Source organism: Rousettus aegyptiacus, unplaced genomic scaffold (genome assembly GCF_014176215.1).
Source record: "Rousettus aegyptiacus isolate mRouAeg1 unplaced genomic scaffold, mRouAeg1.p scaffold_m13_p_6, whole genome shotgun sequence".
Lineage (NCBI taxonomy): Eukaryota > Metazoa > Chordata > Mammalia > Chiroptera > Pteropodidae > Rousettus > Rousettus aegyptiacus.
In genome coordinates, this window is record NW_023416309.1 from 77,718,010 (window position 1) to 77,744,035 (window position 26,026).

The following is a 26,026-nucleotide window of genomic DNA, read 5'->3' on the forward strand; positions in this document are numbered from 1 at the left end:
GAACTGAACCCAATTATGCAAAAACCAAATTACGTGTGATGATTTTTATGTGTTGGAAAACGTTAGGTCGAAGCCGGGTGATTACAGGAGGATGAAAAGCAGCTGCCACTCTCTGGGAGCCCATAACCCCCAGTAGCTGGGAGCTGTCATTTATTTACCATGTCATTTCTACCAGAACTGAGTGGGTGGGGGGCGGGCAGTGGTGGGGAGGCCCACCTAATCCTGGGCAGGCAGCTGGGGCAGCAGCAGGTCTGGGAACCTGGCTGGGCGGCGGAGGTGAGGCTGGGAGTAGGGCTGGCGGGAGAGGCTGGAAGGGTTTGTTCTCTTGTCCTGCACACTCTGGGCACAGCTGAAAGGGAAGGGCAGAAGTCCCACTCGGGCAGTGACGAGCCTGGAGCCTGTCCCCCCAACACTGGCGCGCCTGCTGGGCCGCCAGGGGCGGCCACGACCCTGGAAAAAGGCAAGTAATGACTATCGTCCATAATGAGGCTGCTCCGATAATGAGCACGGGGCTATTATCCGACCACAGGCTGGACATATCCGAAAATAAATTATTTTAAGGATCCATTAACGAATGCCTAATTAATGCCCAATTAGAGGGAAACGACAGAGGAAACGCTCCGTAGAGTCACGAGGCAAGGCCTGGTTTGCCGCCACAGCCTGGGAGCCAGAGCGCAGTAGGGAGAGGGGAGGGGCCAGAGGTGGACCTGAATGGTGGGCAGCCTCCACCTGGCAGCTTCGTGGACCCCAGAGCTCACCAGCCCTGGTGCCTCCCCCAGCCCTTCTAACACCCGTGCCCTCTCAGCACATCCTCACAGTTCAGCGAGGGACAACTATTACTATTTAGAAATGAGGAAACTGAGGCACAGAGGGGTGTCACACGTTTGAGGACGTGAGAGGCACTGTAAATGAGACATCTTTTGAAATGAACTTTGGTGTCATGCATGCATGCTTCACTTGTTTTGGGGAATAACTTAAATAAAGAGACTCCTCAGGACTCCATATGAGATACTTAGTTAGGAGTCTGCACTGCTGTCTGTTCACACGGATAACTGCGAGTGAGCGGCAGAGCTGAGACAGGAACCAGAGCTGGCTGACCCCCAACCCCAGCAGGGCTGACAGAGCCTGAGGGGGTGGGGGTAGGGGAATGGAGGCTGGGCTAGGGCGTATGGGGGAATCAGAGCCTTCACTCCGACCTTACCTCACTTCTCAGGCTAGGGATAGAACCCCCAGTAGTGGGACAATGAGGCTTGGGGAGCCACATGGGGTCCTGGCTTAGGTCTAACCCTTGCCTTCCTCTCATCAGAAACCAGGCCCTCAAAGGATCATTGTCCCAGACAACTGAACGCAGCAGAAAGGACAGAGCCCCAGCCGGGCAAGAAGGGTCACGTGTCTGGCCCCGCCCCCTCCTATCTCCGGCTTCCCGGCAAGCAAGCTCTGACCTGGCTGTGCTCTCTCCCCACAGGATGCTGTGTGGAATTGCTGCTGCTGCTGATGGCCGGGGAGCTGCCCCTGGGAAGCGGCTGCCCGCGGGACTGCGTGTGTTATCCGGCACCCATGACGGTCAGCTGCCAGGCGCACAACTTTGCCGCCATCCCTGAGGGCATCCCGGAGGATAGCGAGCGTATCTTCCTGCAAAATAACCGCATAACTCTCCTCCAGCAGGGCCACTTCAGCCCCGCTATGGTCACCCTGTGGATCTACTCCAACAACATAACCTTTATCGACCCCAACACTTTCGAGGGCTTCGTGCACTTGGAGGAGCTGGACCTTGGTGACAACCGGCAGCTGCGGACGCTAGCACCTGAGACCTTCCAAGGCCTGGTGAAGCTCCACGCCCTCTACCTCTATAAGTGCGGGCTCAGTGCCCTGCCTGAGGGCATCTTCAGCGGCCTGCACAGCCTGCAGTACCTCTACCTGCAGGACAACCACATCGAGTACCTGCAGGACGACATCTTTGTGGACCTGGTCAACCTCAGCCACCTGTTTCTCCATGGCAACAAGCTGTGGAGCCTGGGCCAGGACACCTTCCGGGGGCTGGTGAACCTGGACCGGCTGCTGCTACACGAGAACCAGCTGCAGTGGGTCCACCACAGGGCTTTCCACGACCTCCGCCGGCTCACCACCCTCTTCCTCTTCAACAACAGCCTCTCGGAGCTGCAGGGTGACTGTCTGGCACCCCTGGGGGCCCTGGAATTCCTCCGCCTCAACGGGAATGCCTGGGATTGTGGTTGCAGGGCACGGTCCCTGTGGGAGTGGCTTCGGAGGTTCCGCGGCTCCAGCTCTGCTGTCCCCTGCGTGTCGCCCGAGCCACGGCAGGGGCAGGACCTGAAGCTGCTGAGCGCCGAGGACTTCCGGAACTGCACGGGGCCAGCATCCCCGCACCAGATCAAGTCACACACGCTCACCACCACCGACAGGGCCGCCCGCAAGGAACACCACCCACCCCGTGGCCCCGCCAGGGACAAGGGCCACCCACATGGCCATCTGCCTGGCTCCCGGACAGGCTACAGGAAGCCAGGCAAGAACTGCACCAGCCACAGGAATCGCAATCAGGTCTCGAAGGCGGGCGCCGGGAAACAGGCCCATGAGCTGCAGGACTATGCCCCCGACTACCAGCACAAGTTCAGCTTTGACATCATGCCCACCGCTCGCCCGAAGAGGAAGGGCAAGTGTGCCCGCAGGACCCCCATTCGTGCCCCTAGTGGGGTGCAGCAGGCCTCCTCGGGCAGTTCTTTAGGAGCCTCAATCCTGGCCTGGATACTGGGCCTGGCGGTCACTCTCCGTTGAGGGCCCAGGGCGCCAGCACCCAGCACTGCCACATGTCCACCAAGGAACAGAATTTCTTTTCTTTTTTATAAGTGGAGGATCTGCTGGGGTTCAGGCAGAGGCTGATAAAGGTTTCGGCTGCTATCTGGGCCATGCCCCGTGAATTATAAACCCAAAGTGTACAGCCCCAAGCTGGAGGGGATTAGCACACCTCACCCAGCTGTCCCAGCCAGCCCCTACTGAGCAGCCACGGACAGCATCCATCCAGCCAGGCGGTTAACGTGCTCAAAGCGAATCCTTCATTAGCAACAATGGAACAGTGCCCCATGGGAGCTTGGCCCTGTGGAATCCTAGTCATTTGGAGAGGTCCGAAGGCCCCCCCTGCCATTCTTGGAGGAAGCAGAACTCAGAGGAACAGATGAGGCTCACCCAAGAGGCTGGGATGACCAGCCATCTTGGAGCACATGTGCAGGTGGCATTTTGGCTTTTGCCAGAGGCCACTTCGCCAACCTGCCCTGAATCTAACAGTGTGCCACCTTCAGCCCCGCCCTCGGAGGTGGTGCCTCTCATTCCTGATGTCTCAGGAAACCCTGGCAGACCCAGCCCAGACCTTGGGCTCCATGAACCAACTACCAAAGGAAAGATCATCAGAGGCTGAAATTCAGAACTTCATCATGTGTAATGAGGTTCTCACAGGAGGTGCAGTTTTATAACTATGTCCACTTATATATATACACTTTACATATATATATATAGACACAAAGGCACAGGTCCCCCACCCCACTCCCTTACCAAACTGTATGTCTTATGTTTATAAACTATATGGAAAACTATATCTGCTGAACTAAGGATTGTATTGGTGATTTCTAGCAAGAAAAGAGTTATAGGATTTTTATCCCTGCAACAACAGTCCCCATGTAACTTGGGCTTGCCAGGTGCCTGAGGTATATGGTCAGTGAGGAAGGTCATGGAGAAGGGGGGGCAGCAAGAATCACTTCAGGGGACCAATATACTTAGATATTTAGAGCATCACCTTGTTTTTATATGCAACACAAGCCCAGCTGCTGCCCCAGAGTACCATCACCCCGACTATAGTAGCTGTTTGTATCAGGGTGAGAAGCGAGAAGCAGCTTGTCGGACATCAGGGAGCCAGATCCTGGGGACTGGATGGACAGAGAAGTAGAAGGCAGGAGCTTTGGGTTTCTTAGGCCATTGGGTGAGGAGGCAGCCTTCACAGTGTTAGTTCAACAGTGTCGTCAGCCTAGCATGTTGCCAGCGATAGTCTGGACAGGCCAGGGAGACTCTGGGCATGAGCTCAGGCCTTCAGTACGGCTCGGTTGCTGAATTTTTCCTTGAAGCTCTTTGATGGGTGTCCTAGCATGGGCCCTCTGTAGGGTGGCAGGAGAGAAAGCATCAGGTAGCCTTAGCAGAAGGGGAACAGTGAGGGCATTTCAAGAACCATCTCGGGCACTTCTGCATTACAGAGGCTTCATCCTTCCTGACCCTTCTGAGGATGCCTAGGGATGGGCAGATGTCGGGGGGGGCCAGACTCAGGGGTCGGGAGCGGAGATGTGCAGGGAATGGAGCAGGCAAGCCCAGACAGGAGACAGAAGCTCTGGTCAAGTTTGGCCATGCTGCTGGCTGGGGCCCGGGTGGGCACAGTCTCCTTTGCGCTTTGCACAAACCTGAATTTCCGACCAGAGAGGACGCGTCTGAGGAGCAAGAAACACTGAATCTAATTAAGAGAGGGAAATAATAATAAAAAATTTTTCTCTTGGACAAGAACCTTGTTTCTCATTTTCTAACCCCGCATTTCAGAAGGGATGGCAGATCCCAGGCTTTCGTAGGGTGGGCGAGCCTGGCCGGGCACAGCTCTGAGAACACAGCATGTTTGTTCGCAGGATGAGCCTTATGGGGCAGGGGCATGCTGACTCACTAGGATGCGTGTGCACATGCGTACAGACACACATACACACACACACACTTGTTCTCTGCTTCATGGTTCTTCCCTCGCCTGCACAGAACATGACTCACTTCCCACACTCTGGCTGCGCTGGGTCGGCACCATCTCTGTAGCTCTCCCCAGAGCAGGCTAGCTGGATTCTTCCCTGTCTGTTCCCAGGGCCTCGCCAATAGCCGCTGAGCTTTTGATTCTTAGGGGGCTTCGGGGTGGCTGGAAAGGATTTGTTAGTTCCTTGGGCCCAGAGGAGTTTCCAGGAGTCCAGGGACCGATTCAGACAGCATTGGATGGGGTCTGGAGACTGTACCTGCCTCTCCAGCCTCACAAAAAGGAGAGAGTTCCAAGATGGAGGGAGGAGGGCTATTTTTTTAGGTATGGACAGCTCCTCCTCTGTACAAGGTTTGAAATGGGCACTAAAGGGAGTCTGGTGAGGGTAGAACAAATCATCTTTGGCCTGCAGTTGCTCCCTGATGGTCCACCTGCTCTTACCCAGACCAGTGCCAGGGCTGGCTGTCCCTTAGAGCCCAAGGATGTTGTTGGGTTGTTGATTTCATTTCCAACTTTAGACAGCAAAGCCCTCAGTGGGAAAATTAAGAGTCCAAGCACTTTATTAAATTTTTTTAAAAAACACTTAGTAAGTCCTGTAATATGGAAGTGAAATGTCAGAACGAGAAATGCTAATGTCTTATAAACGGTCCTCTTCTGTCAAGTGCAGAGGAGTCTCTGGTTGCTGACTGTTATTAGAGGCAAGGCAGAGGGGCCCAGGACGCCACGTTTATTTTTAGCAGCTTTCTTTAAGAGGTAGAGGGGTGCAAAAGCAGTTCTGTGGATGACATCATTTGTCACTCAGCAGCTCACATGCTTCCATTACAATGACACCATTGCCCAAAACGTCAGAGCAAGTCGACAAGTCAGGGGCTAAGGGGAGGCACCTTAATTCACCTCCTGGGTGGTTCAGGGCAGGGAGATGTGGGTTTCTGCCCCCGAAATCTTGCCGTCCTTGCAGCAGCTGAGGCCATTCCTTTGCTCCTGATGGGTCCAGCCCTTTTGCCATCTTCAGTCAGCACTTTCCCTGGGGAGGGAGGCATCACCTCTTCTGCCTCTCTCCCCTCTGGCCACACAGCCCTCCTCCACTCTTGGAGGCCTGCAGAGGGTGCTGGGTGGCCACTGGTGGTCTGAGTCCATCCAAGTTCCTGCCATGATTCCAGAACTTGGCTGGTTCCCTACCCTTCATTCGACAATTGCTGATAAGGGCCTGTGTGTGCCAGCCATTGGTTCGGGTTCTGGAGATGTATAAATGAGAAGACATGGCTCTTCTAAGGAGCTCAGAACTTAAATGTGGAAACAAGGATGGGATTGGTGAAACCAGAGTGGAATTGGTGCCTCTGTTAGGACTCGCCCCACCCCCCGCAGTGAGAAACTCACCTGAGGTGAGGGCAGTCAGGGAGGGCTTCCAGCAGATGCTAGTGCATGGCTCTCAGAGAATGAAGTGGCCAGAGAAGAATGTTGGGAGCATCCCAGGCAGAGGGCTGGAGGCATACAATAGCATCATCTTTGGGGTATTGGCAAAGAGCTGTGAGTTGAGGGTTGGGAATTCCATTTGTGGAGGAGTAGGGAGAGTCTGGCAAGGGGAGGGCTCAGGGATCCTTCTGAGGGACTTGGATTCTACTTCAAAAGAGGTGTGCCTCCCACACTTGGGGTCCTCTTCCCTACCCCGTACCTTGAGAACCCCTCCAAGCACGTGGTCCCTACCAGTGTCATGTTTGCCAGTGTTCCTCAGCAGTGGGTTTCATCATCGCAACTTGCTGCTTCTGCTCAGCCAGACCCTTTCTTTGTGCCAGCAAGCTTGCACACTCCCTGGGCCAGAGTCCCATTCCCAGACACCTGCTGCTTCCAAGCTCAGAACGTGTCCCGTAGCCCTTTTGTTTCCTGCGCTCCCTCCTTTTCCATCCACGCAGGGCTCAGCCCTCAGCCCATCTCCTTGCTTCCAAGCACAACTGCCCAGACACCCCCTCAGCAACCTCTACATGTGTCGGCTCTGGCTATCAGTGATCCCCAGAACCCCTCAAACTGCATCTCACCCTTTTTCTCTCCTGCTAGGGCTGTTTATTACCAGAGAGCCAAGAATCCCGTTCAGCAAATGTTTACTCATCACCTAACTAATCACCCAGCACTCTGCCACCATGGTGAATTGGGTTCCAGAAAGCCTGTTGGCAGGTTTGAGGGGCGGGGGTGGGGCAGGAAGGTTTCTTGGAGGACGAGCTACAAGCCCCAGTGTCAGAGAGAACGCATTTGCTGGGAGGGCTCCCTGGAGTTGGCTGGGAGCCTTGGTGCCTCAGAAGCTCCCAGCAAATCCTTCCTGGTATTGTCACCAACACCGCAGGCTCTCCCCACCTCTGGGACCCAGCTTCTCACGCCCTTATTCAACACTGACCTAGAGGACACCAGCCTTTCTCTGTGCACATTCTTTGATTGACAGGGTTCCAGCTAACATCCACTGTTAAGCCTCCTGACCTGGCTGTGGTTGCCTCTTGGTTTATCTCCTCCCAGCCTGGCTCTCTGGCCTCACCTTCCTCTAGGCAGAAGTTTAGTCCATCAGCCATTACTCCATCCCCTGTCACCAATCCACCAGTCTCAGCTCATAAAGGGCAAGTTTTCTTTTACTTTCTGTCTACTTGGAAAATTCAAGGACCTTTGATTATGCATTAAAATACCCTTTATAATTCTATGCTCAATATCTCTTTCTGCTCCTCAAATCGTCCCTTTTAACTCACTGCACTTTCAGTATAAATCTCCCAGTCTCCCACTTTTCAGGTTGTTAATAAATATAAGCTCTAAAAAATATACATAAACATCTATTGTAGGCTAAATAACTCACAGCACAATCAAAAAGCTAGGGGAAAGAGGAAGGCTTGGCACATCGCACGCCCACTGCTCTCTCACTCAGGCTGTCCTTGCTTGTCTCTTTGAAGAGGATTGCTAGACTCAGGGTAGTTTATGGCTTTAAAAAGTCCATTGGGTGAAGGGACCAAGGATGTCCCAGAGGGGAAAGGGAAAAGAGAGTAGCTATAGTGTTGTGTTGACGGGCTTCCTCTGGGAGCAACAAGGGAGGAGTGAGGACAGAGGGGACCACTGTGCAGGGAGCAGTGGCTAATTTGAGCGGCATTTCAGTGGGCTGGTCTGCAAGGCCCCTTACCTCCAAAAGAAATGGGTCAGCCTCCGAGATCCGGTACCAGCCTGCACTGATGTGGCCTGCCCCCCATCTCTCTCCTTTCAGCTCTCATCTCTCATTAGAGCCGTTAGTTTCTAAGCACTGGGAGGGTGGGGAAGGCTGTGCCTTTTGTGTCACGGATTTCTGTGTGGCAGCATGCACACTAATGGCATGCCTGAACAGCAGAATTTGACATTGCTGCTACAAAATGTGCTTGGGTCACAGTGCTTTCCAAATTGGCTGAGGCTCCAAGCCACCCCCTCTTTCACCCAGGCATCTCAGGGTGGCGGAGGGGGAGGGCGTGCCAGTGACAGCTTCTGCTGCTCCCCCTCAGTGCCTCAGAAAAGAGAGAGGAAGCGAGAAATGTATTAAACTCCTCAATCTCTCTAAGTACCATTTCCCAGGAGACATACTCTAAGGAAGAAGGAAATGCAAGTGCTCAGGGCCTAAACAGGTGGGAGGCCTCCAAGGCGACCGGCTCCATATTAACCTCCTCCCCCAGCTTTAGGGACCATAAGGGGCAGGACAGTGGTGCACTCTGGATGGCAGCTAACTGGAGACTGAGATGTCCAGCTGGCCGCTCGCTCACTGTTCCAGGCAGAGATTCAAGATATAATCACCAAATAAGACTTTCTCAGCGATGAGGGGCCAGCAAGACAAACCCACAAAGGAAGAACTATGAGGGGCGGGGTTAGTAGGGGACTGGAGGGTCAAAGGAACGTGGAATCTGAGTGAAATCCCAGAGGACGCACATATAGTATCATTCAGAGAGAGGAAGCTCATCCCTATAGGGCAAGCTACATAGCCAGAGAGTGAGAGGCAGGGAACGATGCAGGTAGACAAGAGGGTGCAACAGGGAGAAAGAGCCATTTTGCACACACGTGCACACACATCACTCAAGCACCACTTCCTGACATTGTCCCTCGTGCAGCCAAGTGTGGGACATCGACACAGTTCACAGATTCGATTGCCCACCACGTGCGTGGCCCTGGCCAGGCCCTAAGATGCCACGGTGAACAAGAGTGCCCATCCACGAGAAGTGTGCCTTCCAGTCGAGAGCAGCCCCTTTATTTGATTTCGAGGGGTGTGGTCAGGACTAGGGCAGTGGGGTGGGACAAGTCTTGCCTTCCTCACATACTGGCGACCATCCATCAGGGACACCTGTGCGTGATGAAGGGCAGATTTTGGTCTGAGCCCTGGCCTTGGCATTTCCCCTTAAGCCTTGACCGTGAAAGCGTTCGTGCAGCTCCCAGTGCAATGGAGGCTCCAAGAGGCCTCAAGCCCTTAATCCCCCGACTCTATGCCTGTTGGGCATGTGCCTCTTAGCTCCGAGCTCTGGGCCAGCTGGGACACATCGTCATTCTCCCCTACAACCCCTCTGTGCTCTGGGTCACAGGGGTCTCCAAAATGTTTTTATTATTTATCCCAGTGTCTGAGCCTCGGAGGCCCCGAGGTCCCTGACCCCCTGTCTTGCCTGCCATCCAAAGAGTCTCTCACTGTTTTATCTGTGGCATTTAAAGTGCCATCAGGCGTCTGGCACTTTGCAAATCTTAGGTGCAGGCTTTTCTGAATTTCCACAGCAGCCCCCTTTGCAGGAGCCACACACCCCCCGCACCAGGCTCGCTTCCTTGCCTGTGCCTCTTCCAGCTTTCAACAGTGTCCATTAGGAAAGAAGGTCAGACCCACACTGGTGGGTCCTATTTTGCTCTCAGCTCCATGCCCACAGTGGGGAGACAAGGCAGAGTCCTGGTGTTTTGGCTGGAAGTTGCTATAGGCACAGATGCTGTGAACTCCAACCTCTGAGCCGCCTCTAATTCCAGGCCTGTTCTGATGCGTTCTTCCTCGTCTCCTTCCCACCACCCCACAGACCAACGTCCTTCCCCTCTGAATTTCACAGGTGATGCCTGCAGGGGAAGTTCTCCCTGCAATCACTCCTGCTGCCTTAGAAGCTCTTCTCACCAAGCCCACCAACCTCGCACTGGGTCTGACAGTGGCCTCAGCATCCCCCATGCCCACCATTAGGAGCCGCAGGAGCTTCTCCTCTCTCCCACTTCTTGGCCTTCTTGCTTCATATCAGCTCCATCTCTCAGAATCACTGACCCACTGCAGCCCCTCAGACAGGCTTCAGCCAGGCCACCACCCTATCTCCTTACAGATCTTCCCTCCTCATCCATTTCCTCTCCTAAGGTCAGTGATGAGTGAAAATGAAAAAGCAACTTAGAATTGGGTAGTATTTCAGGTTTTTAAGGTCCTCTCGTAGACATAACCTCTACAACCAAACCGGGAAGTGTCATCTCTGAGATTTGATTATAATTCCCTTTGTACAGTTGAAGAAATGGGCCTCCTGGTTATTCAAACCCAAGCTATTAAGTCTAAGATGGAGCTTTTCCCTAGCACAGCTCTATGCTTCCATCTTTCAAGGAGAAGGGATCCAAATGCTTTGGACACTCCCAGGCTCGGCTGCCACTAGGGGAGACCCCCATCCCATGCAACCTGTGGCTAAGAGTGCAACCGCCTCAGGGGACCCAGCTCCTCCTTCCCACCCCCAGGAATTTCAGGCTTAGAAGAACTAATCTGCAAAAGCCATGGAGAGGAACTTAGAGCTTTTTCTAGAGGGCATCTCTGCTCTCTTGACCCCTTAAGCTTTCTCAAACTAGGTCACTCTAGTCACCAACCTGGTGACTGATGTTGCTGGCAGAGGTCCTGCTCTCTGCCTTCCTTGTCACCAAGAACAGGTATGCAGCAACAGGAACCTCCCAGCTGGCCAGGGGTGTTTTCCAGTTTCTTGACAGCTGTACCTGGGTTCCCATTTCTGAAAGGACCCCACATAAAGTGCAGTAGACTCAACAGGGAGGCGTAGAAAGAAGACCTAGCCCCTGGTCCTTCCTCCCGCGTGGCTCCATGAGGGCCACTCTTCCGCCCATGTAAAAGGAAGACAGTGGGCAAAGGGTGAGTGGAAGGTGACAATCAGGCCTGCAAGAACCACGTGGGGGTTCCTATGTACAGACATTACATGGGTACCTTCCTAGCTGCCCCCCTCAAGTGGCTGCATTTTTTACAATTCTTCATGCTTCAAGCATTTCCCATCATCGATTTTTGGTCTTGCCTCAGAGCTTTCTGTGAACCTTGAGTTTAAGCTGGGAATTTATATTTTCTTTTTGTTCATTTGGAAAATTAACTTAAAATTGTCATAATAATTTTCAGTTGAAAATTTGCTTTGCTTGTTTGGAATATTTTCATGAATTTTTACATTTTGTTTCCAACTTTAAATTGTCTAATAGCAAATTGGCTTTAAAAAATGAACAGGCAATCACTGCTTCAGGTATTAATTTATCCTAGGAATTATTATAACTTTCTACAATTTGTCTTAGTAAAGTTTCTTCCATTTAAAGAAATTTTCCTATTTGGAAATAATATAGGTTCACATGAAGTTACCCCCTCCCCCTCAAAAAAGGTACAGAGCGATTCCATATACCTTTCCCCCGGTTTTCCCCAGTGGTAACATCTTTCGTCACTTTATTTTGCCTTTTCAATTCTAAATTTATTTTCAGTTGCTGATATTTTCTTAACCTATTTAGGTAGAGTTTTCTTATATTTAAACACCTTTGATTAAAAAAATAATAAAACTTCCAACAGGGACAAAAGATATGAATGGTCACACTTTTGCTTGAATATTTCTGAATGAAACATTAAGATTTTTAGCATAAATTTTATCATTGGACTGAGAAATGAAAGATGAGAAACATTAGTCCAAATCAGGTTTTGTAACCAGGGTCCATACCAGAGTCGGGGGAGTGAGGAAGGAGTGTGTCCACCCATCCCGAATTTGAAGCAAGGCCTTCTGGGAATATGTAGGTTTCTTCTTCTTCTTCTTCTTCTTTTTTTTAACGCCTACAGCGCCTGGTATTCCAAGGTGGTCTCCCATCAGGTACTAACCAGGCCCAACCCTGCTTAACTTCTAAGATCAGAAGACATTAGGCACCTTCAGGGTGGCATGACCATACACCGTAGGTTTCTGCAGAGAGCTTTTCTTCCAATCCTCAAAAAGGTTAAGAACACCAAACATTCAGGTAATCCTAGGCATTGTTGTACCTCCCCACAGGTGGCCCTCTGCCTTTGAGCTGACACCATTGACTGTAAGAGCAACATGGACAAGAAAAGCTACAAAGTCTGTGGTGGAAATGAGCAGTCTTGACCAATTTGGCTGTGACCAAATGTCTCCTTTCTCACTCACAAAAGGAAATGGGGGGTCAATAAAGGACCTGAAAAAGACAGCAACGGCATTTTATACCTAGGCTCTCTGCTTCCTTTTCATTCCAAAAGCTATGGCCACCGGCAGAAGTAAAGCTTTCCGGGAACAGCAGTTTCCAAATGCCATTGCGAAGACCAGGGGAGACTGTAATTGAGATTTTACCGATTTGCAATGAAACATTAATGTAGGGAGCTTTTCATTAAGCCAAATTTATTCAATGTAAAGATAATCCTTTATTCTGAAACTGTGTCCCTATTTTTAGTTGGGAGACGGAGAAGTGTGTCTTAAAAAGATCTTTTTTTAATGACCTGACGGTATGGGTGCACGGCAGCTTGTTGTTTCTCAATGTCTCTAGCCAGCCAAACAGGTAGGCCCTCAAAATTCTTTCTGGAATTTTATTGCTCTGGGGAATCCTGAAACTCTGGGAATGATGGTTTTGGAGGAGTTGGGCGAAGCAGTCCTTGCCTTATAACTTGCCTTATATCGCCCCAGCCCCGACCCCAGCCCGCATGGGCCGAGGGGCCTGCTTACCTGTGCCAGCCCCTTCACACAGCCTCCTTCCTCTTTATAACCTGCCTCTCTGTTATTTGCAGATAATTATTTGTAATAATTAGCCAATTATTCTTAAAGACAATTATATTCTTCCGTCAGCAAACATCGATGTTCTTTTCTTAGGTCTTTTAATGAAGCCAGTTTTAAGGAGATACTTTATTTACACAAAGCCAAATGGTTCCTTTTGAGGAGGGTTTGGATTCAACGTTAAAATTTTAAAATGTTAACTAAGGGGCTGGTGCTTGGGGCTGGCGGTCAGGGTAAAAAAGAGTTGAGAAGACATTTTCCCCCTTGAAACAAGAGGAGTTGCTTTAAAAGGTAAGATGCCCAGGGGGCCTGGAACAATGTGTGCCGGCCCTCCCCAAGCTAATGAGATCTAAAAGTATCAATGCGATGAGCTCAGCCCTGCAAGTAAAGTCATTCAGAAGTGCTGCCCTCGTTGCTGTGCCAGCCTCTTACTGACCACAGCTTCAATCTCTCCTCCTTGCCACTCTGGGGATCTCCAGAGCTAATCGCTTCAGGGAGCTTGATTGAAATGTGTTCCTCACCCTCGGCTGTTCATAAAAGCTTTATCCTGGGCAAAGGCTGACCCAGAATGAATAGAGGCATCTCACAAGTCAGGAGGCCAAAGGTGCTGCCCAAGGTAGGATCTAGGCTTATAGACAAAGCTCCCTTACTGTGGTTGTATTAAAAAGAGGGGAAAGCTACAGTTTTGTCTCCTCACAAGTGCCCCTCTCTTTGTGGTTTGGGCCCTACCTAGTGGCTATTTGTACTTGACTCGTCGTGGTGCAAAACAACGGCTAGATGCAGTTTCTATCAAAGTTAGCAAAAAATAAACCCCTAGAGTCTGCTCCTGCTGGGTTTATAAAGAGCTGTTTTCTTCCTGAGTTCTATGGCATGGTGGTTCTAATCTGAAATTTCTTTTTAATCATAGCAGGAGTCCCAATTAGCGTGTTGGGTATCTTTCAAGTAGAACTGGGAGTTCCATGACCGTAGAGAGCAGAGGAAATATTACGTGTGAAGCCCCCGAGGAACAGGGCAGAGCAGGCAGAGCCATCGGGCCTGTGCACACATGTGTGTGAATAAACGTGTATTTGCAGGTTGACTTCCCACTCTTGAGACTGGGTGTCTGTAACCCGGGTCCCTGGAACCCCAGCACCAGACCAGGACCAGAACCAGAGCAGACATGTGGAGTGTTGCCCTTGGTGTACCATGGCAGGAGCCCAGCCCGTGAGCCAGTGTGAAACACACAATACATGTGCACATACCCTGCCTGCTAAGGACACAGAGGGGGAGCCAAGCTCCATGTGTAAGGCAGCAGAAACAGAATTTGGGGCGTCCTTCTGCTCTCTGTGAGATGGGCTGCACCTCCAGCTCAGCTGGCACCAGGGCCCAGCTCCGACCTGGAACTGCCAGTGACCTACTTTCCTTTGTTGTTGTTTTTGGAAGTGCTGATGTCAATGCAGAATTCAGCAGAGAGGCTGAGTGAGAAAAAAAGAGAAGGGGGAGAATGAAGGGGAGGTGGGGGCGGGGGGACAAGAGCACATCAGATAGCTATGATGGTGCAGGTACCTGCAACAGTGCTAAACTAACCACATACTATTCCCTTCCCATAGGCCTGCCTGATGTAGCTGGGATCAGTCAGGGCCTTGCAGCTTCGGGTTGAGTAAACAAGGACCAGTCTTCCTACAGCTTCTTCTCTCCGTCTGGGGACAGGTAACAGGTGAAGGTGATGCCCAGGTAGGCATGCCCAAATGTGCATTCCTTGGGAGGAGCCATACACTCTCCCTGGTGCCTGGAGGTGTTGGGTTTGCAGCCATCTGCAATGCCATCGATGAGATGCCAAGCTGGCCACCCTGCCATGTGGGACCTGGTGCAGGCTCTGCACACTTGCTAGGGCTGGAGGAAATTGGCCTTTGGGGATGTGGAAGACAGTTTCCTCTGTTCACCTGCTCCTTGGTAACGCACACGACAGAGAAGTAAGTCGCCTGCTCTCACCGCTCATTCTCAGGCACCCCAGGAGACCTGCAGGGTTTGGAATGAGGAGACCCTGGACGGTCTGAGAATTCTCTGAACCGCAGAGAATTTTTCCAAGGTGCTGGTCTTCCAGGTTCTGAAATTCATCTCTCCTTCACTGCCTGGCGTTCCCATCCTGCAGTTAGTGTTGAATTCCAGGCTGGGGATGACAAAGACTCTTGCACTTTCTACCTCTTTGCAAAACCCCAGCTGCTGCTCCACTGCCCCAGCGTGGCTGCTGAGCAGAATCCGCAGCCGAAGCGCCTGGCCACTTCTCCCTGACTGAGCCGCTCCTCGTGACACTCGGTCGACAGATTCCTAATGAGAAAATAATTCCAGATCCACATTATCATGAAACCGAAGGTCACAAGCCTCATGACTCCACATACATAACGCATTTCCCCTTCCAAGTTTTCATCCATGTGCCGAAGGGACTCCATTTAGATGGAGCTGGGGCCTGGGGTGGGTCAGATCCTCCTTCTCTCTCTCGCTTGCCCCCTTGGCCCACAGATAAGAGTAGCACACAATTAAAGTCATCCTTTCCCGCTCCATAAACTCATACATTTTTCAGGTAAAGAAATATACTGAGGAGACAAAGCCCTCGTATGCTGAAATTAGCCCCCGAAAAATAGGTTACCTGACAATTACTTGCTTCTAAGTGGAGCATGATCTAGTGGCAGAAGCACTGGATGGGCTGCTGGGACTGGCGCCTTCTACTCTCAACTTACTGCCTCTTAACCTCTTTCAGTCGCTTGTTCTAGAGAAGAGATAATTCTCTCCACCTCTCGCCCTCAGTGGGCTGGTGGAAGGCATAATGAATCAATGTCTGAAGCGCTGTGAAGAGGCCGGGTTCAGGACGTTGTGTAAGTACACAGCCTCACCAGCTACCTCTCAAATCTACATGGAGCTGATTTATTTACTTCCTGTGAAAGAGACAACAATCATCATATTTACACTTCACGCTGCCGCTTCCTCCATCTCCCTCCAGCCGCCCCTCCCTCTGCTACCACTCAGGGCTCCATTAAAGACACTGCCTTCTCGCAGAAGGGACCCTCCCTCTCCCAGCAGCTCTCTTGCCTTACGGATCACAACCTTCTCCCCCAGATTACAATCTCTTGCCACAAAATGCACCGCCCCACTGTACACATGAGACCACAGAATCTCCATGGGAGAATGAGGAAATGGATTCCGTGGGCAAAGGAGGCTTCCTTGGAAGTCAAACTCTGCTGATAATTAAGAAGGAAAGCAGAGGTATGTGAAAGGTAAATGGATGTGGTTTAAATGTGATGTCATTTAAAGAATACCCTGGTGTGTGGGTTCCTTGTGACCATGCAGAGCCACAGACTGGTGGCAGTCAGGCTTGCACAGGCGCTCCGTCCACTGAGGAGTGGGAGTGGGTCATGACCCACCTTTCAGCTATTGCTGTTGAGGTAACATTGGATTTTCCCCTTCCTCTTTTACTTTTGACAACTCCCTTTATTCGCAGCAGCATTTAGTGCTTAGTACTTTCACACAGACAGAAAAGAATATGGTGGAGGGAAGAGAGGAAAAGGTTTGGAAGGTTTTTATTAATCCCGAGAATTAGAAAGGCTGCTGCTCCTCAGACATCCAAGCCTGGCTGGGGGAACCACAACAGCCAGTATATTTGACACTCTGTAGTGACAGGGTCCGATGTGAGAGCTCCTTGGTGCCACCTGCCAGGAGGCAGGATGGATGTATCCTCTCTCCTCAGAGCACAGCCCAGGGACCAATTCTCCAATACTGATGTGTGAGGGAGATGTCAACAGAGGTCCCCAAAAGAATGATATCTCTATTTCCATGCTAATCCTGGGCTATGCAGAGAAGAAACATGTCTTTCTCAAAAGTTTGGATGGGCCACCATAGCTCAAAGAAGGACACCCAAGGGTTCAGGGGTTCTCTCAGGAGAGAACATGGGGCCGGGCTGGGGGCTGCGTTGGGTGGGTCAGAATTACCCCACCTTCACACCCCTCCTGCATGGTTTGCCTCCAGACCCCTGGCAGGTTGATCTGCAACTTTTGGAAAACGGTGTTGCCTCATGCTTATCTCTAAAGGATGTCGCTGCAGGACCTTCCAGCTTGTCTTCCTAAGTGCTTTTGAGATCAAAACCCCTAAACTCCTTAACTACTTTGCCCAGGGAACAACAATACCCACCAAGATGCAGGAGGTGGTGCCAACTCTCTCACTAAAGTGTTTTTCAACATGAAAATTCACTGCCAAAAACAATGGGCACTTGGTTGCTACTAGTTCAGAATAAGATGCTGAAGAAAGGAGAGGAAAACAGCTGTGGCCAGGCCAAAACAGATTAAATTTACAGCTGGCAGACTATGGCTGAAAGCTGTTTATTGCATGCTTGGTGCAACTTTTTCTTTTGAGGGGATTTTTGAAAATGTTCTTTCTATGGGTGATGTGCCCTTTTCATGTGGGGCACGGGCCTTGTGCCGAAGGACCTGTGTTCTTCTGTGCTGTGGCTCGAGGTCGTTAAGCTATAAAACCCCAGCCACTAAGAATATGACACCATTGTACCTGACGTGGGAGAAAGCAGACACCAGGAATCATTTAGAGATGGAAAAGAGTGAGTACTGAGCTGGGGAGCCTAACAGAACAACCCAGGAGTAAAGGATCCTAGTTGTTCGTGGAATACAATGGAAATTTGGGTAAGCCCATGGCTCCCCTCACTGACCCAGCTGAAAGAGCATGAGAGGATTCGCGATGGCAGAACAACAGCTGTATTAGTTTCTCAGGGCTGCCGAAACAAATGACCAAAAACTGGGTGGCTGACAACAACAGAAATTCATTCTTTCTGGTTCTGGAGGGCAGAGGTCTGAAATCAAGGCATTGATAAGGTTGTTTTCTTCCGGAGGTGCTGAGGAGGCTCGTTCCATGCCTCTCTCTCAGTTTCTGGTAGCTGCCGGCAATCCTTCATGTTCCTCTGCTTGCAGAAGAGTCATTCCAATCTCTGCTTCCATCTTCGCGTCACCTCCTCTGCGTAAGCTCCCTCCCTCTCTCCTAGGGACTCTTGTTGTTGGATTTCAGGTCCCACCTAATTCGGGATGATCTCATCTCAAGATCCTTAACATAACTACATCTGCAAAGCCCTTCTTTCCAAATAAGGTCACATTTATAGGTTCTGTTAGATATATCTTTTGGGGATTCACCATTCAACTCACTAGGACACCCAAAGAATCTGAATAACTGCTCCCAGCGCAAAAGCTTCTCCCATTGGATTCTCTGCCTGCCCATGAGGCACCTATGATTTTGGCTCTGTAACAAAGCTACTGGGACACTGAATCTTTCCTCAAAGCAAAGCTCATACCTTAACAAATATTTCCCCACCTCGGAGTGTCACTCGGCCCTCAGAGCCTTCCCTCTGTGGTGGTTTCTAAGGTGGCAGGCCACAGCAGAGCATCTTGACCACAAGGCATCACAGGGATTCAAAAGTCAAGTGTTAAGCCAAACACTGACACCAGAACTTTGTTCCTCAGGTCTGTCTTCATCCAAAGCTCTGAGTTGCCACAGCAAAGCACAGGGCTCCTCTCCTTCAGGAGTTTTGCAAATATTTATCAGCCTTTTCTTAATAAGAAAGGGATGGAAGCTCATTGTATTCTAAAGTGACCTGTTATGTCATTGGTCATTCTGTTAATTAGAAATCCACTTTCTTTGATTGAGTCAAAACCGACCTGCTTCTAATGTCAGCCACTCATTGTCCCAAACTGGTCTTTGGGAGTTCTAGAAATGAAGATCACCACCAGGTTCCCAGAAGCTGTCTCATTCTAATCAGTAGAGGGGATAAAAGTATCCCCACAGAGGTCACAGGGCACTGGCAGCTGAGCCAGATCAAAGGAATTTTAGTCCTTCCACAAGCATGGATAGCAACCATCACTGCAATATTTGAATTTAGCCCATTATATGCTATATGCTTCATGTGTGTTATTTCTAATTCTCACAACAGGTCTGAAGGCATGTGTTATTATCATCTGTGCTTTATATATGAGAGAGTGAATTCTGAGGTCAGGTAAGGGGAAGATGTGGGTTTTGAACCCAAATCTGTATGACTGAAGTCCTCATATTGTCTCCCCTCCTCACTGCCTCTCTCATAGGTGAAGGAATAGTCTGCTTCCTGTGCCTGAAGGCAGGAAAGTGGGGAAAGGATGGAAGTCCTCAAAAGCGGGTGAGGATGAAGCAAAAGCTCCAGTTTCACATCTAAACCAAGCAATAATGTTTTATTTCAATTTCCCCCAAACATATAGTTCAGTTACACTCGGTTGGAAAAAAAAAAGAAAAAAAAAAGCACAACTGGTGCTTGAGAAATGTCAAGTATTACATTTCAGCGGACGTGTACAGAACAATCAAAATGTTGAACATCCCCAAACAGATGCAAACCTTTACCGCAGTCTCTTCCAGAGGCGCATCACCGAGATTTGAAAAGAGCAGCTCATGTTGCCAGCCCAGCTGATTTTCCTGGAGTATAAGTGCTGTGCCTCCAAAGTCTGGTTCACCCAGAGAAGAAAACATAATTGCCCCTTGCTCACTCATGGAATGTTGTATGCTTTCTCTTTCCCACATATCATTGCACTTGCTCCTCACTTCCTCCCTATAAAGTGAGGGACAGATGTTACCCTCACTGCAAAGGTAAGGACATCAGGAGGTGAAGTGGGCTGCCCAGTGGGAGTCCCTGGGGAGCAGGACAGCAATTGGGTCCCCTCTTTCTTTACTACCCTTCTTGCAGGAGCCCCACGGTCCCTTTGCAAGCTTTGGAGTCCTGGGAAAGATAAAACAATTCGAGATCCCACCAGAATTGGGGGGGAGGAGGAAAGCTGGGAGAGGGAGAGGAAGGACCGTGGTGAGACCCAGGAAGAGGAGTTGTGGTTACTAAAGCTGTGGTGGGGTCAAGTTGGAGACTCTGTTACAGCTTCCACCAGGGACACGGAAATGAGCAAGATGCCCAAGCTCCTTCAAGGAGATAGGATCACAAGTCTTTTGAAATTAAATGTCCTTTTCACTTGCAAGAGCTTTTCCTTGGGACCATGAGCTTGTCCTCGACAATGACAATGTCAGCTCCAGAGAGGCTGGCAGCAACTTGTCCCCTCTGGTGTGCCTGTGCCCAGAAGAGGTGATCTTAGATGCAGGTGGCTTCTCTGAGGTCATATTATCTAATGAATTAAGGTTAAGAGCCAAACAGAGAAAGAAGGGCACTGAACTTTACTCTGCTATCTCTTAGCTTCTAGGTAAATACTTTGGGGATTGCCTCACTCAGTTTCAAATGCCAGTGGTTCCAGTTACCAGACTGAAGATCCTCAGAATATATGAGTGGACATGCGCTTCCTGCAGAGGGTCAGATTGGTCTTTGCCTTATGCAAAACCCTAGGACACAGAAAAGCTGAACGGTCGCACTTTAAAAAATTCTGTTGGCTTAATGATTCCCACCCAGTAAGACACTGGCTTCTGTAGCAGTGGACGTTTAGAACTTGGCCCTTCCCCACTGTGGCCAGGGAGAGCCCTTCTTGCAGAATTCCCTATGACCCACACTTCTGTTTTTGAGGGGCCACTCGGCTCCTGCACATGGAAGAAGAAAGAGCTGAGATTTACGTGGTCATTTTTGTTACAATAATAACCTTGAAATGATCACAAAAGAAAATAGGAAAATATGCCTCCTAAAAAGAGCCAAGGCAAATTATTATAGCAACCGAATCCTAAAAGGAATTTTCAAGTAAAAATATGGCTCATGTTAAGTTGTTATGGCAACTGACATTTAAAAGTAACTGGATTTGGGCAAGTTTCTTCCTCCACCCTTTCTGCAAAATCTTACAGGAGCTTCAGGCTAAAATTATACTTTAATTTTAATTAGTCAAATAGGTCATAAATATAGCATATTCCCAAATCCTTACAATTTCTACCCTCCAAGCAGCTGATCTACTAATGAGAAAATATTTCTATAAAAACCCACTCACCATTAAAAAATCCTATCTTATATTTTTCTAATATAATTTATCAATTTAAACAGATTGCATAATGTGATATTCTGTAGCATTCCATTAAAATGATAAATAGCAGTGGGGGAAAAAAAACCAAGAGATTAAACATATTGTAAGCAGTGTAACTGTATTTAAATAACCCAGACCACTGCTGAGGAAAACGCACTATTCCCGTCCTCAAATACAGTGAAACCGAGCAGCATATTCCTGACTGTATGGGTATTAATAGGACAGAAGAAGGGGGGCAATAAGAAATGACAGGCAACTTCAGAAGAAATAAAATTTCTATTAGGCTTTGTTATAAGATTACATCAAAGCAATTCATATGTTTTAATCTGGGGAGAGAAACAGAAACTACTTGGGGTTTGTGCCTGGGGGCCGCCTCTGTGTATTGAACTAGACAGTTTGCATAATGAACAATTTTCATTCAATCACGATCTCAGCACAGATAGCTCTCACTCAAGGGTCCAAGGCACTGGCCCAGTTTTCATTCTCCCAGCTCCCCCTGCTGGAGAAACAGCACTTAATAGGGATAAAAGGATGCAGGGCAGCTTTTCCGAGCCACTATTCTAAATTTAGGTCCATAAAGTTAGAGACCTGACTGTACATACATCCTCCTCCCCCATCACCATCAACCCGAAGTTCCTCTGTAAGATTCAGGAGGGCACTTCCTTTAACAACTCCTGTAGGAGGCAGGAAGGCTCGACGGGGTAGAACATGAAAACCTTTGCCTTTTACACTGTTTACTGAATTAGAGATCTTAGAAATTGCTGTTTGTTCTGGGCCAAACATTAAGGGAACTGAAGTTGCTGGAAGTTGCTGGAAGACAACTTGCCCTGAATAATGGGGGAACATTGTCGATGGTTTAAAATACCACATGTTTAAAACACCTGGCTAATCATGCTTCGACTTTGTCCAGGTCTTCATTTAAAACAAAAACAAAAAAAAACAAAAAAAACCCCTACCCAAATGGAGTTGCATTTTCTTGCACAATGGAAAACTTAAAAGCTGAACAAATCGTTCTGAAAAACTGGCACAGCCGACATTGGCTTGGAGGCAGGAAAGTCCTGGGCGTGCTGGCTTTGCCAGGACCCGGGGCTGGAGCCTAATCCTCCTTTATCTGAGGGTTTAGTTCGGCTCCCGCCGCTCCTCTCTCTTCGCTGAAGCCACAGAACAGCTATGCTCCACCTGGCTCCATCCAGAGCAGCCACGCCAGCTGCTTTCCCGTGGGGAAGCACTGGGAGGGGGAGTGACAAGAAGCCGTGTGAAACTGTTTTCGAAAACCTGGGATGATCATTTAAATGTTTAAAATATGCACATGGTAATTCAAAACTAATTACCCTGAGCACATTTGAAACATTTATGCCATCATCTCTGAATCCTGCCTACAGATTGTGTACCGCGGCTCACTCTGGTGTTTCTATAAACTGCTCCAGCGATTTTAACTTCCAGGCTAAATCGGGCAGCCTCAGGCCCTGCCTCCCACCCTTGGTTGGTGGAGAGACCCTTTTTCCCGACGTCCAGGAGAGGAGGCTGCACCTCATTTCCCAGAAGGGCCGTTTGTCATGGTCATGTAGTCCTGGCAGTCGAATGGTTGCTCTCATAGCTGTTCATAATTGTCATTTCCATTATTTAATTTAGGTTATAATGACCTCTCTCCTCACCTGAGCTTTTCTCCCTAGGGAGGTCTCCATTTCCCCTTCCTCTGTCTCAGTATGTGGCCTCCATTTCCTGATTCATTCAGGCACATCAAAAGTTGCCTCAACGTTCACATATCACCTGGCTCCATTTGGGGGTGAATATGAGATATTTTGGGGAAGGCACGGGAGTTGTAGGGTGGCAACATCCACCAGCTCTCTTGAGAGTAAGATTGAGATGGGCCAAACTGAATGAGTAGTAGCCATTGCTGAGCATATTATTATAGCCACGGGCATACATACGCACATGCTGTACACGCGCACATGACCCTCGTACACAGAGCAAACCCTGCTTACAGACTGGACTCATTAGACAGAGGCAGATTCCGAAGCAAATTCATTTCCCCATTTTCCAGAATAAAATGAGTTCTCTTCCTTCGGGGGTACTAAACCAGTGTGCCAGTAGTTAAGAGACAGAGAAGGGTGATGCCATGGCCAAAATAACTTCGGTGTCCTGTTTATCCAAGGACACTGACCCCAGGCTAGGGAGCTGGAATTGCAAGAGACACAATTCTAGAGTCAAGAAATTAGTACTGGCTTATAAATATACTCCAGGAAACAAAAGGAGTGATAGCTGGCTCCTTATTAACTCCTTGAAGATGCCAGGGGCAGGTTTTAGACATTTAGGAATAGGAAACTGGGTTAGACTCCCACAGCTGGCTGAAGGTTGATAGAGTGATATTATTGGGTTTAACTAGAGCCATTAAGAGACTCTTCATTATCCCCACACCACCGCCACCAAAGTTATCACATGAGCCATAATGCAAGAGAGAATTTTCATTCCATCAACAAGAGAGGGAGCCAGTCTATCTTTGTCCAAAGAAAATGAGTAGCGCGGCATGAAGCTTGTGAGGAATTGAGTGTACAACACTCCAATAACATTCCCTGCAGGATTTCCTCAGCGATTTAGTTGGCTAAGCAGAGCAGCTGCACTGGACCAATCTTTCCCGTACTTGGCTTGCCGGAATGCCAGTTCTAGGAGCAACTGAAAGGTCAATTAAAGACAAAGGACACTCGCTGAGACTGACATTCCTAAGGGCTTAAGTATTAAGCCCGAAGAAAAGCAAGGTCCAGGCGGCTCTCCTGAGGTTCAGCAACCTCATTTATTTCTCTGTAAAAATCTACCACTTGAACCAAGCCAATTCCCTTGGTATCACCTGCCCTGGCTTTGCTTTCTCCCACTCCTGTGCCTACAGCGTGTGCCGTTTCATTCCTTCAGCTTGACGTGGACCTTTCTTTTCTCCTTGCCAACCCATTTTTCTTACTGATACAACTCACACATTTTGTGCTGCCTCTGCCAGATTCTGTCCCTTCCTTCTCACCCAAATCCTTCCCCACACCACATACTCAATCTGCTCTATATCGCTTTGCTTATGAAGTGTTCTTGCATCTTGCGAGCCTTCCCCTCTAGGATTAAAATTTAGAAAAGGAACTAAGTCTTATATTTCCTTTGCACTTCTTGTGGCATCTCAAATAGGTTTTTCACATTAGAGGCATCCACGTTAGACGTACTGACTGACCTAGCAGTTTTACAGCTGGAGTTAGAAGATCCGTAAATGACCCAGTGCACCCCCACATGCCGGGCAAAAATTGCACCCCTCATTCAGATGTTCCAGGCATCCTATAACTCGCCCAAAGCCAGATTTATTGCTCTCGCTGTAAAGTGTATCTTCTCTAAGCCTCACTTAAAAGCTACCATTTGGCAGAAGATCAAGTTAGAAGTGCAGGATAGCAGGTGATGGTGAGGGTAGGAGGGGGTGGGGAGGGCGGGGTGGAGCAAATAATTGAAGCTCTGAGAACTACCAGCTCAATATTTAACCTAACTGGTAATTTGCTGTGACAATTATGCCACGAACAGAACACTACTACTATGCAAGAATGTCGCTCTCTAATTAAGAGGGCTTGCTTTTCCTAGCCACCCGCACTTTAATAACACACACAAAATGAGACCTGGCTCTGGGAGCTAAAGGTTCTATTAGGAGGCATGTGTAGCACGCGGCTGTGGCATGCACATCCACTCGTGAGTGATGCTGCCCTGGTAAGCCTGCTAACCCCTTCAATTCTCCCTCAGACTACAAGAGAGCCATTTAGGCCTCTCACAACACGAGGCCCATCTGACTGACAGGCATCTTCCCTGAACGCCTGTGCGTGCCTCTGTTGCAAATCGACACACTTTTCCCATAGCCCTGCTCTCCAACCAGGAAGCCTCGGTGTGGGTTTGATCCTTAAAGAGTAACTTTAATAAGGTTTTTGTAAAAATAAAAGTCCACGGAAATGAATTTTCCTCTTAAAGGTGGAGAGGAAGACAGGAACAGAAACATACACACATACACAAACACCCTACCCACTGGGTGAAAGACAAAAGAATATTATTAAAATCATAGCTATAAAGAAGGATGTTGCCATCTTCTAAATTGACTGCTAGATTCATGGAACGTGGCTAAGCAAGACAAACCGTTTTATGCTTAATTAGTGGCTCCTTTATGGAAGGTTTGCTGCCTGGAGAGAACCCATTAGAGGAGGAGAGCTCATTTACAGAGATGCACCTTCTAAAGCTATTCGAATTTTAAATAAATAGTGGGGAAGGAAATTGGTGGTGGAGGTGGGAGTAGGGGTGCTATGGAGGCAGAAAAGCTTCTACAAAAGACAAGCTTTGCATTCAAAGCCAGGTGCTGGGGAGATCAGCTTTCCTAGGCAAACATAGAAGACTCTAAAATTTTAGGCCAATAGAATGACCTCTGTACCATGGCTGACTGAAGATATAAATAAACTTCGACATGAACAGCAGTGTCAACTGTGAGAGGAGAGATGAGAGTCCAATTGGGGCTTATTTTTTAAAAGTCCTGGTTGTTCCGACTCTCTTTCAGGGGACGGCATTCATGAGGACAAAGCTGCTGCTCCCTGCGGCGAGCCTCCTGCTTTACCAGGCACCAGCTTCTAGGTTACCTAACCAGTGAGAAGAAGCTGCACCACACACGAGTTAAATATAGGCTGAATTATCTGCATTTTACAAGCACCAAGAATGTTATCTGAGGAAGCTGTCATTTTTAATGACAGCACAAACTTCCAATTACCAACTGGGTAATACACCAGGGAGCAGGGATGATTTTACAAGACTGGCTCACCATTATTAAAAGTTTACATGATTACTTTTGGGTATAAATATTTCTTATATGAGGCAGGTGGGATCAAGATGGTATATATTCAAGGCTGAAAAAATTTGTTTTCTTGAAAATTATGCATTTTGAGATTTATCAACAGCTAAGAGGAGAGGATGAGATAGACATTAAGAGCCTGGTAAAGCTGGAAGGCTGTAAAAATGGCCAGGTGGTTGGTTCAAAGTCTCAAGTACACCCATTAAGTTTACTGGCAAGTCACAAACTCTTATGACAAACCCCAACGTGAGAGTTAGGGGTCTGGCAATAGAGAATACAAGTAAGACCTCTTCTATCACCCATGGCCAAACATTATTCACATGAGGAACCCAGCTTCTTTTGGTGCTGTTTACCTAATTTCCATGGCATCCTCATAGCTTCATCCGTCAATGGTAAATATGGAACGAATATTATCAGGTGT

At 49.0% G+C, this 26,026-nt stretch overlaps 1 protein-coding gene and 1 pseudogene across 3 annotated transcripts in view; one reads left to right on the plus strand and one right to left on the minus strand.

Moving 5' to 3' along the window:
• The window catches only part of RTN4RL1 (reticulon 4 receptor like 1), a 65,908-nt gene extending 61,357 nt beyond the window's left edge, over positions 1-4,551 (plus strand). For all 3 annotated transcript variants that reach the window (XM_016138917.2, XM_016138919.2, XM_036222554.1), the window contains exon 2: positions 1,466-4,551. In XM_016138917.2, coding sequence (XP_015994403.1) covers positions 1,466-2,790 — 1,325 coding nt within the window. In that variant the 3' untranslated portion in view covers positions 2,791-4,551. The remainder of the gene's footprint in view (positions 1-1,465) is intronic.
• A 7,277-nt stretch (positions 4,552-11,828) lies between these two features.
• Positions 11,829-11,946, minus strand: LOC118604847 (annotated as a pseudogene).
• Positions 11,947-26,026: the final 14,080 nt, after the last annotated feature.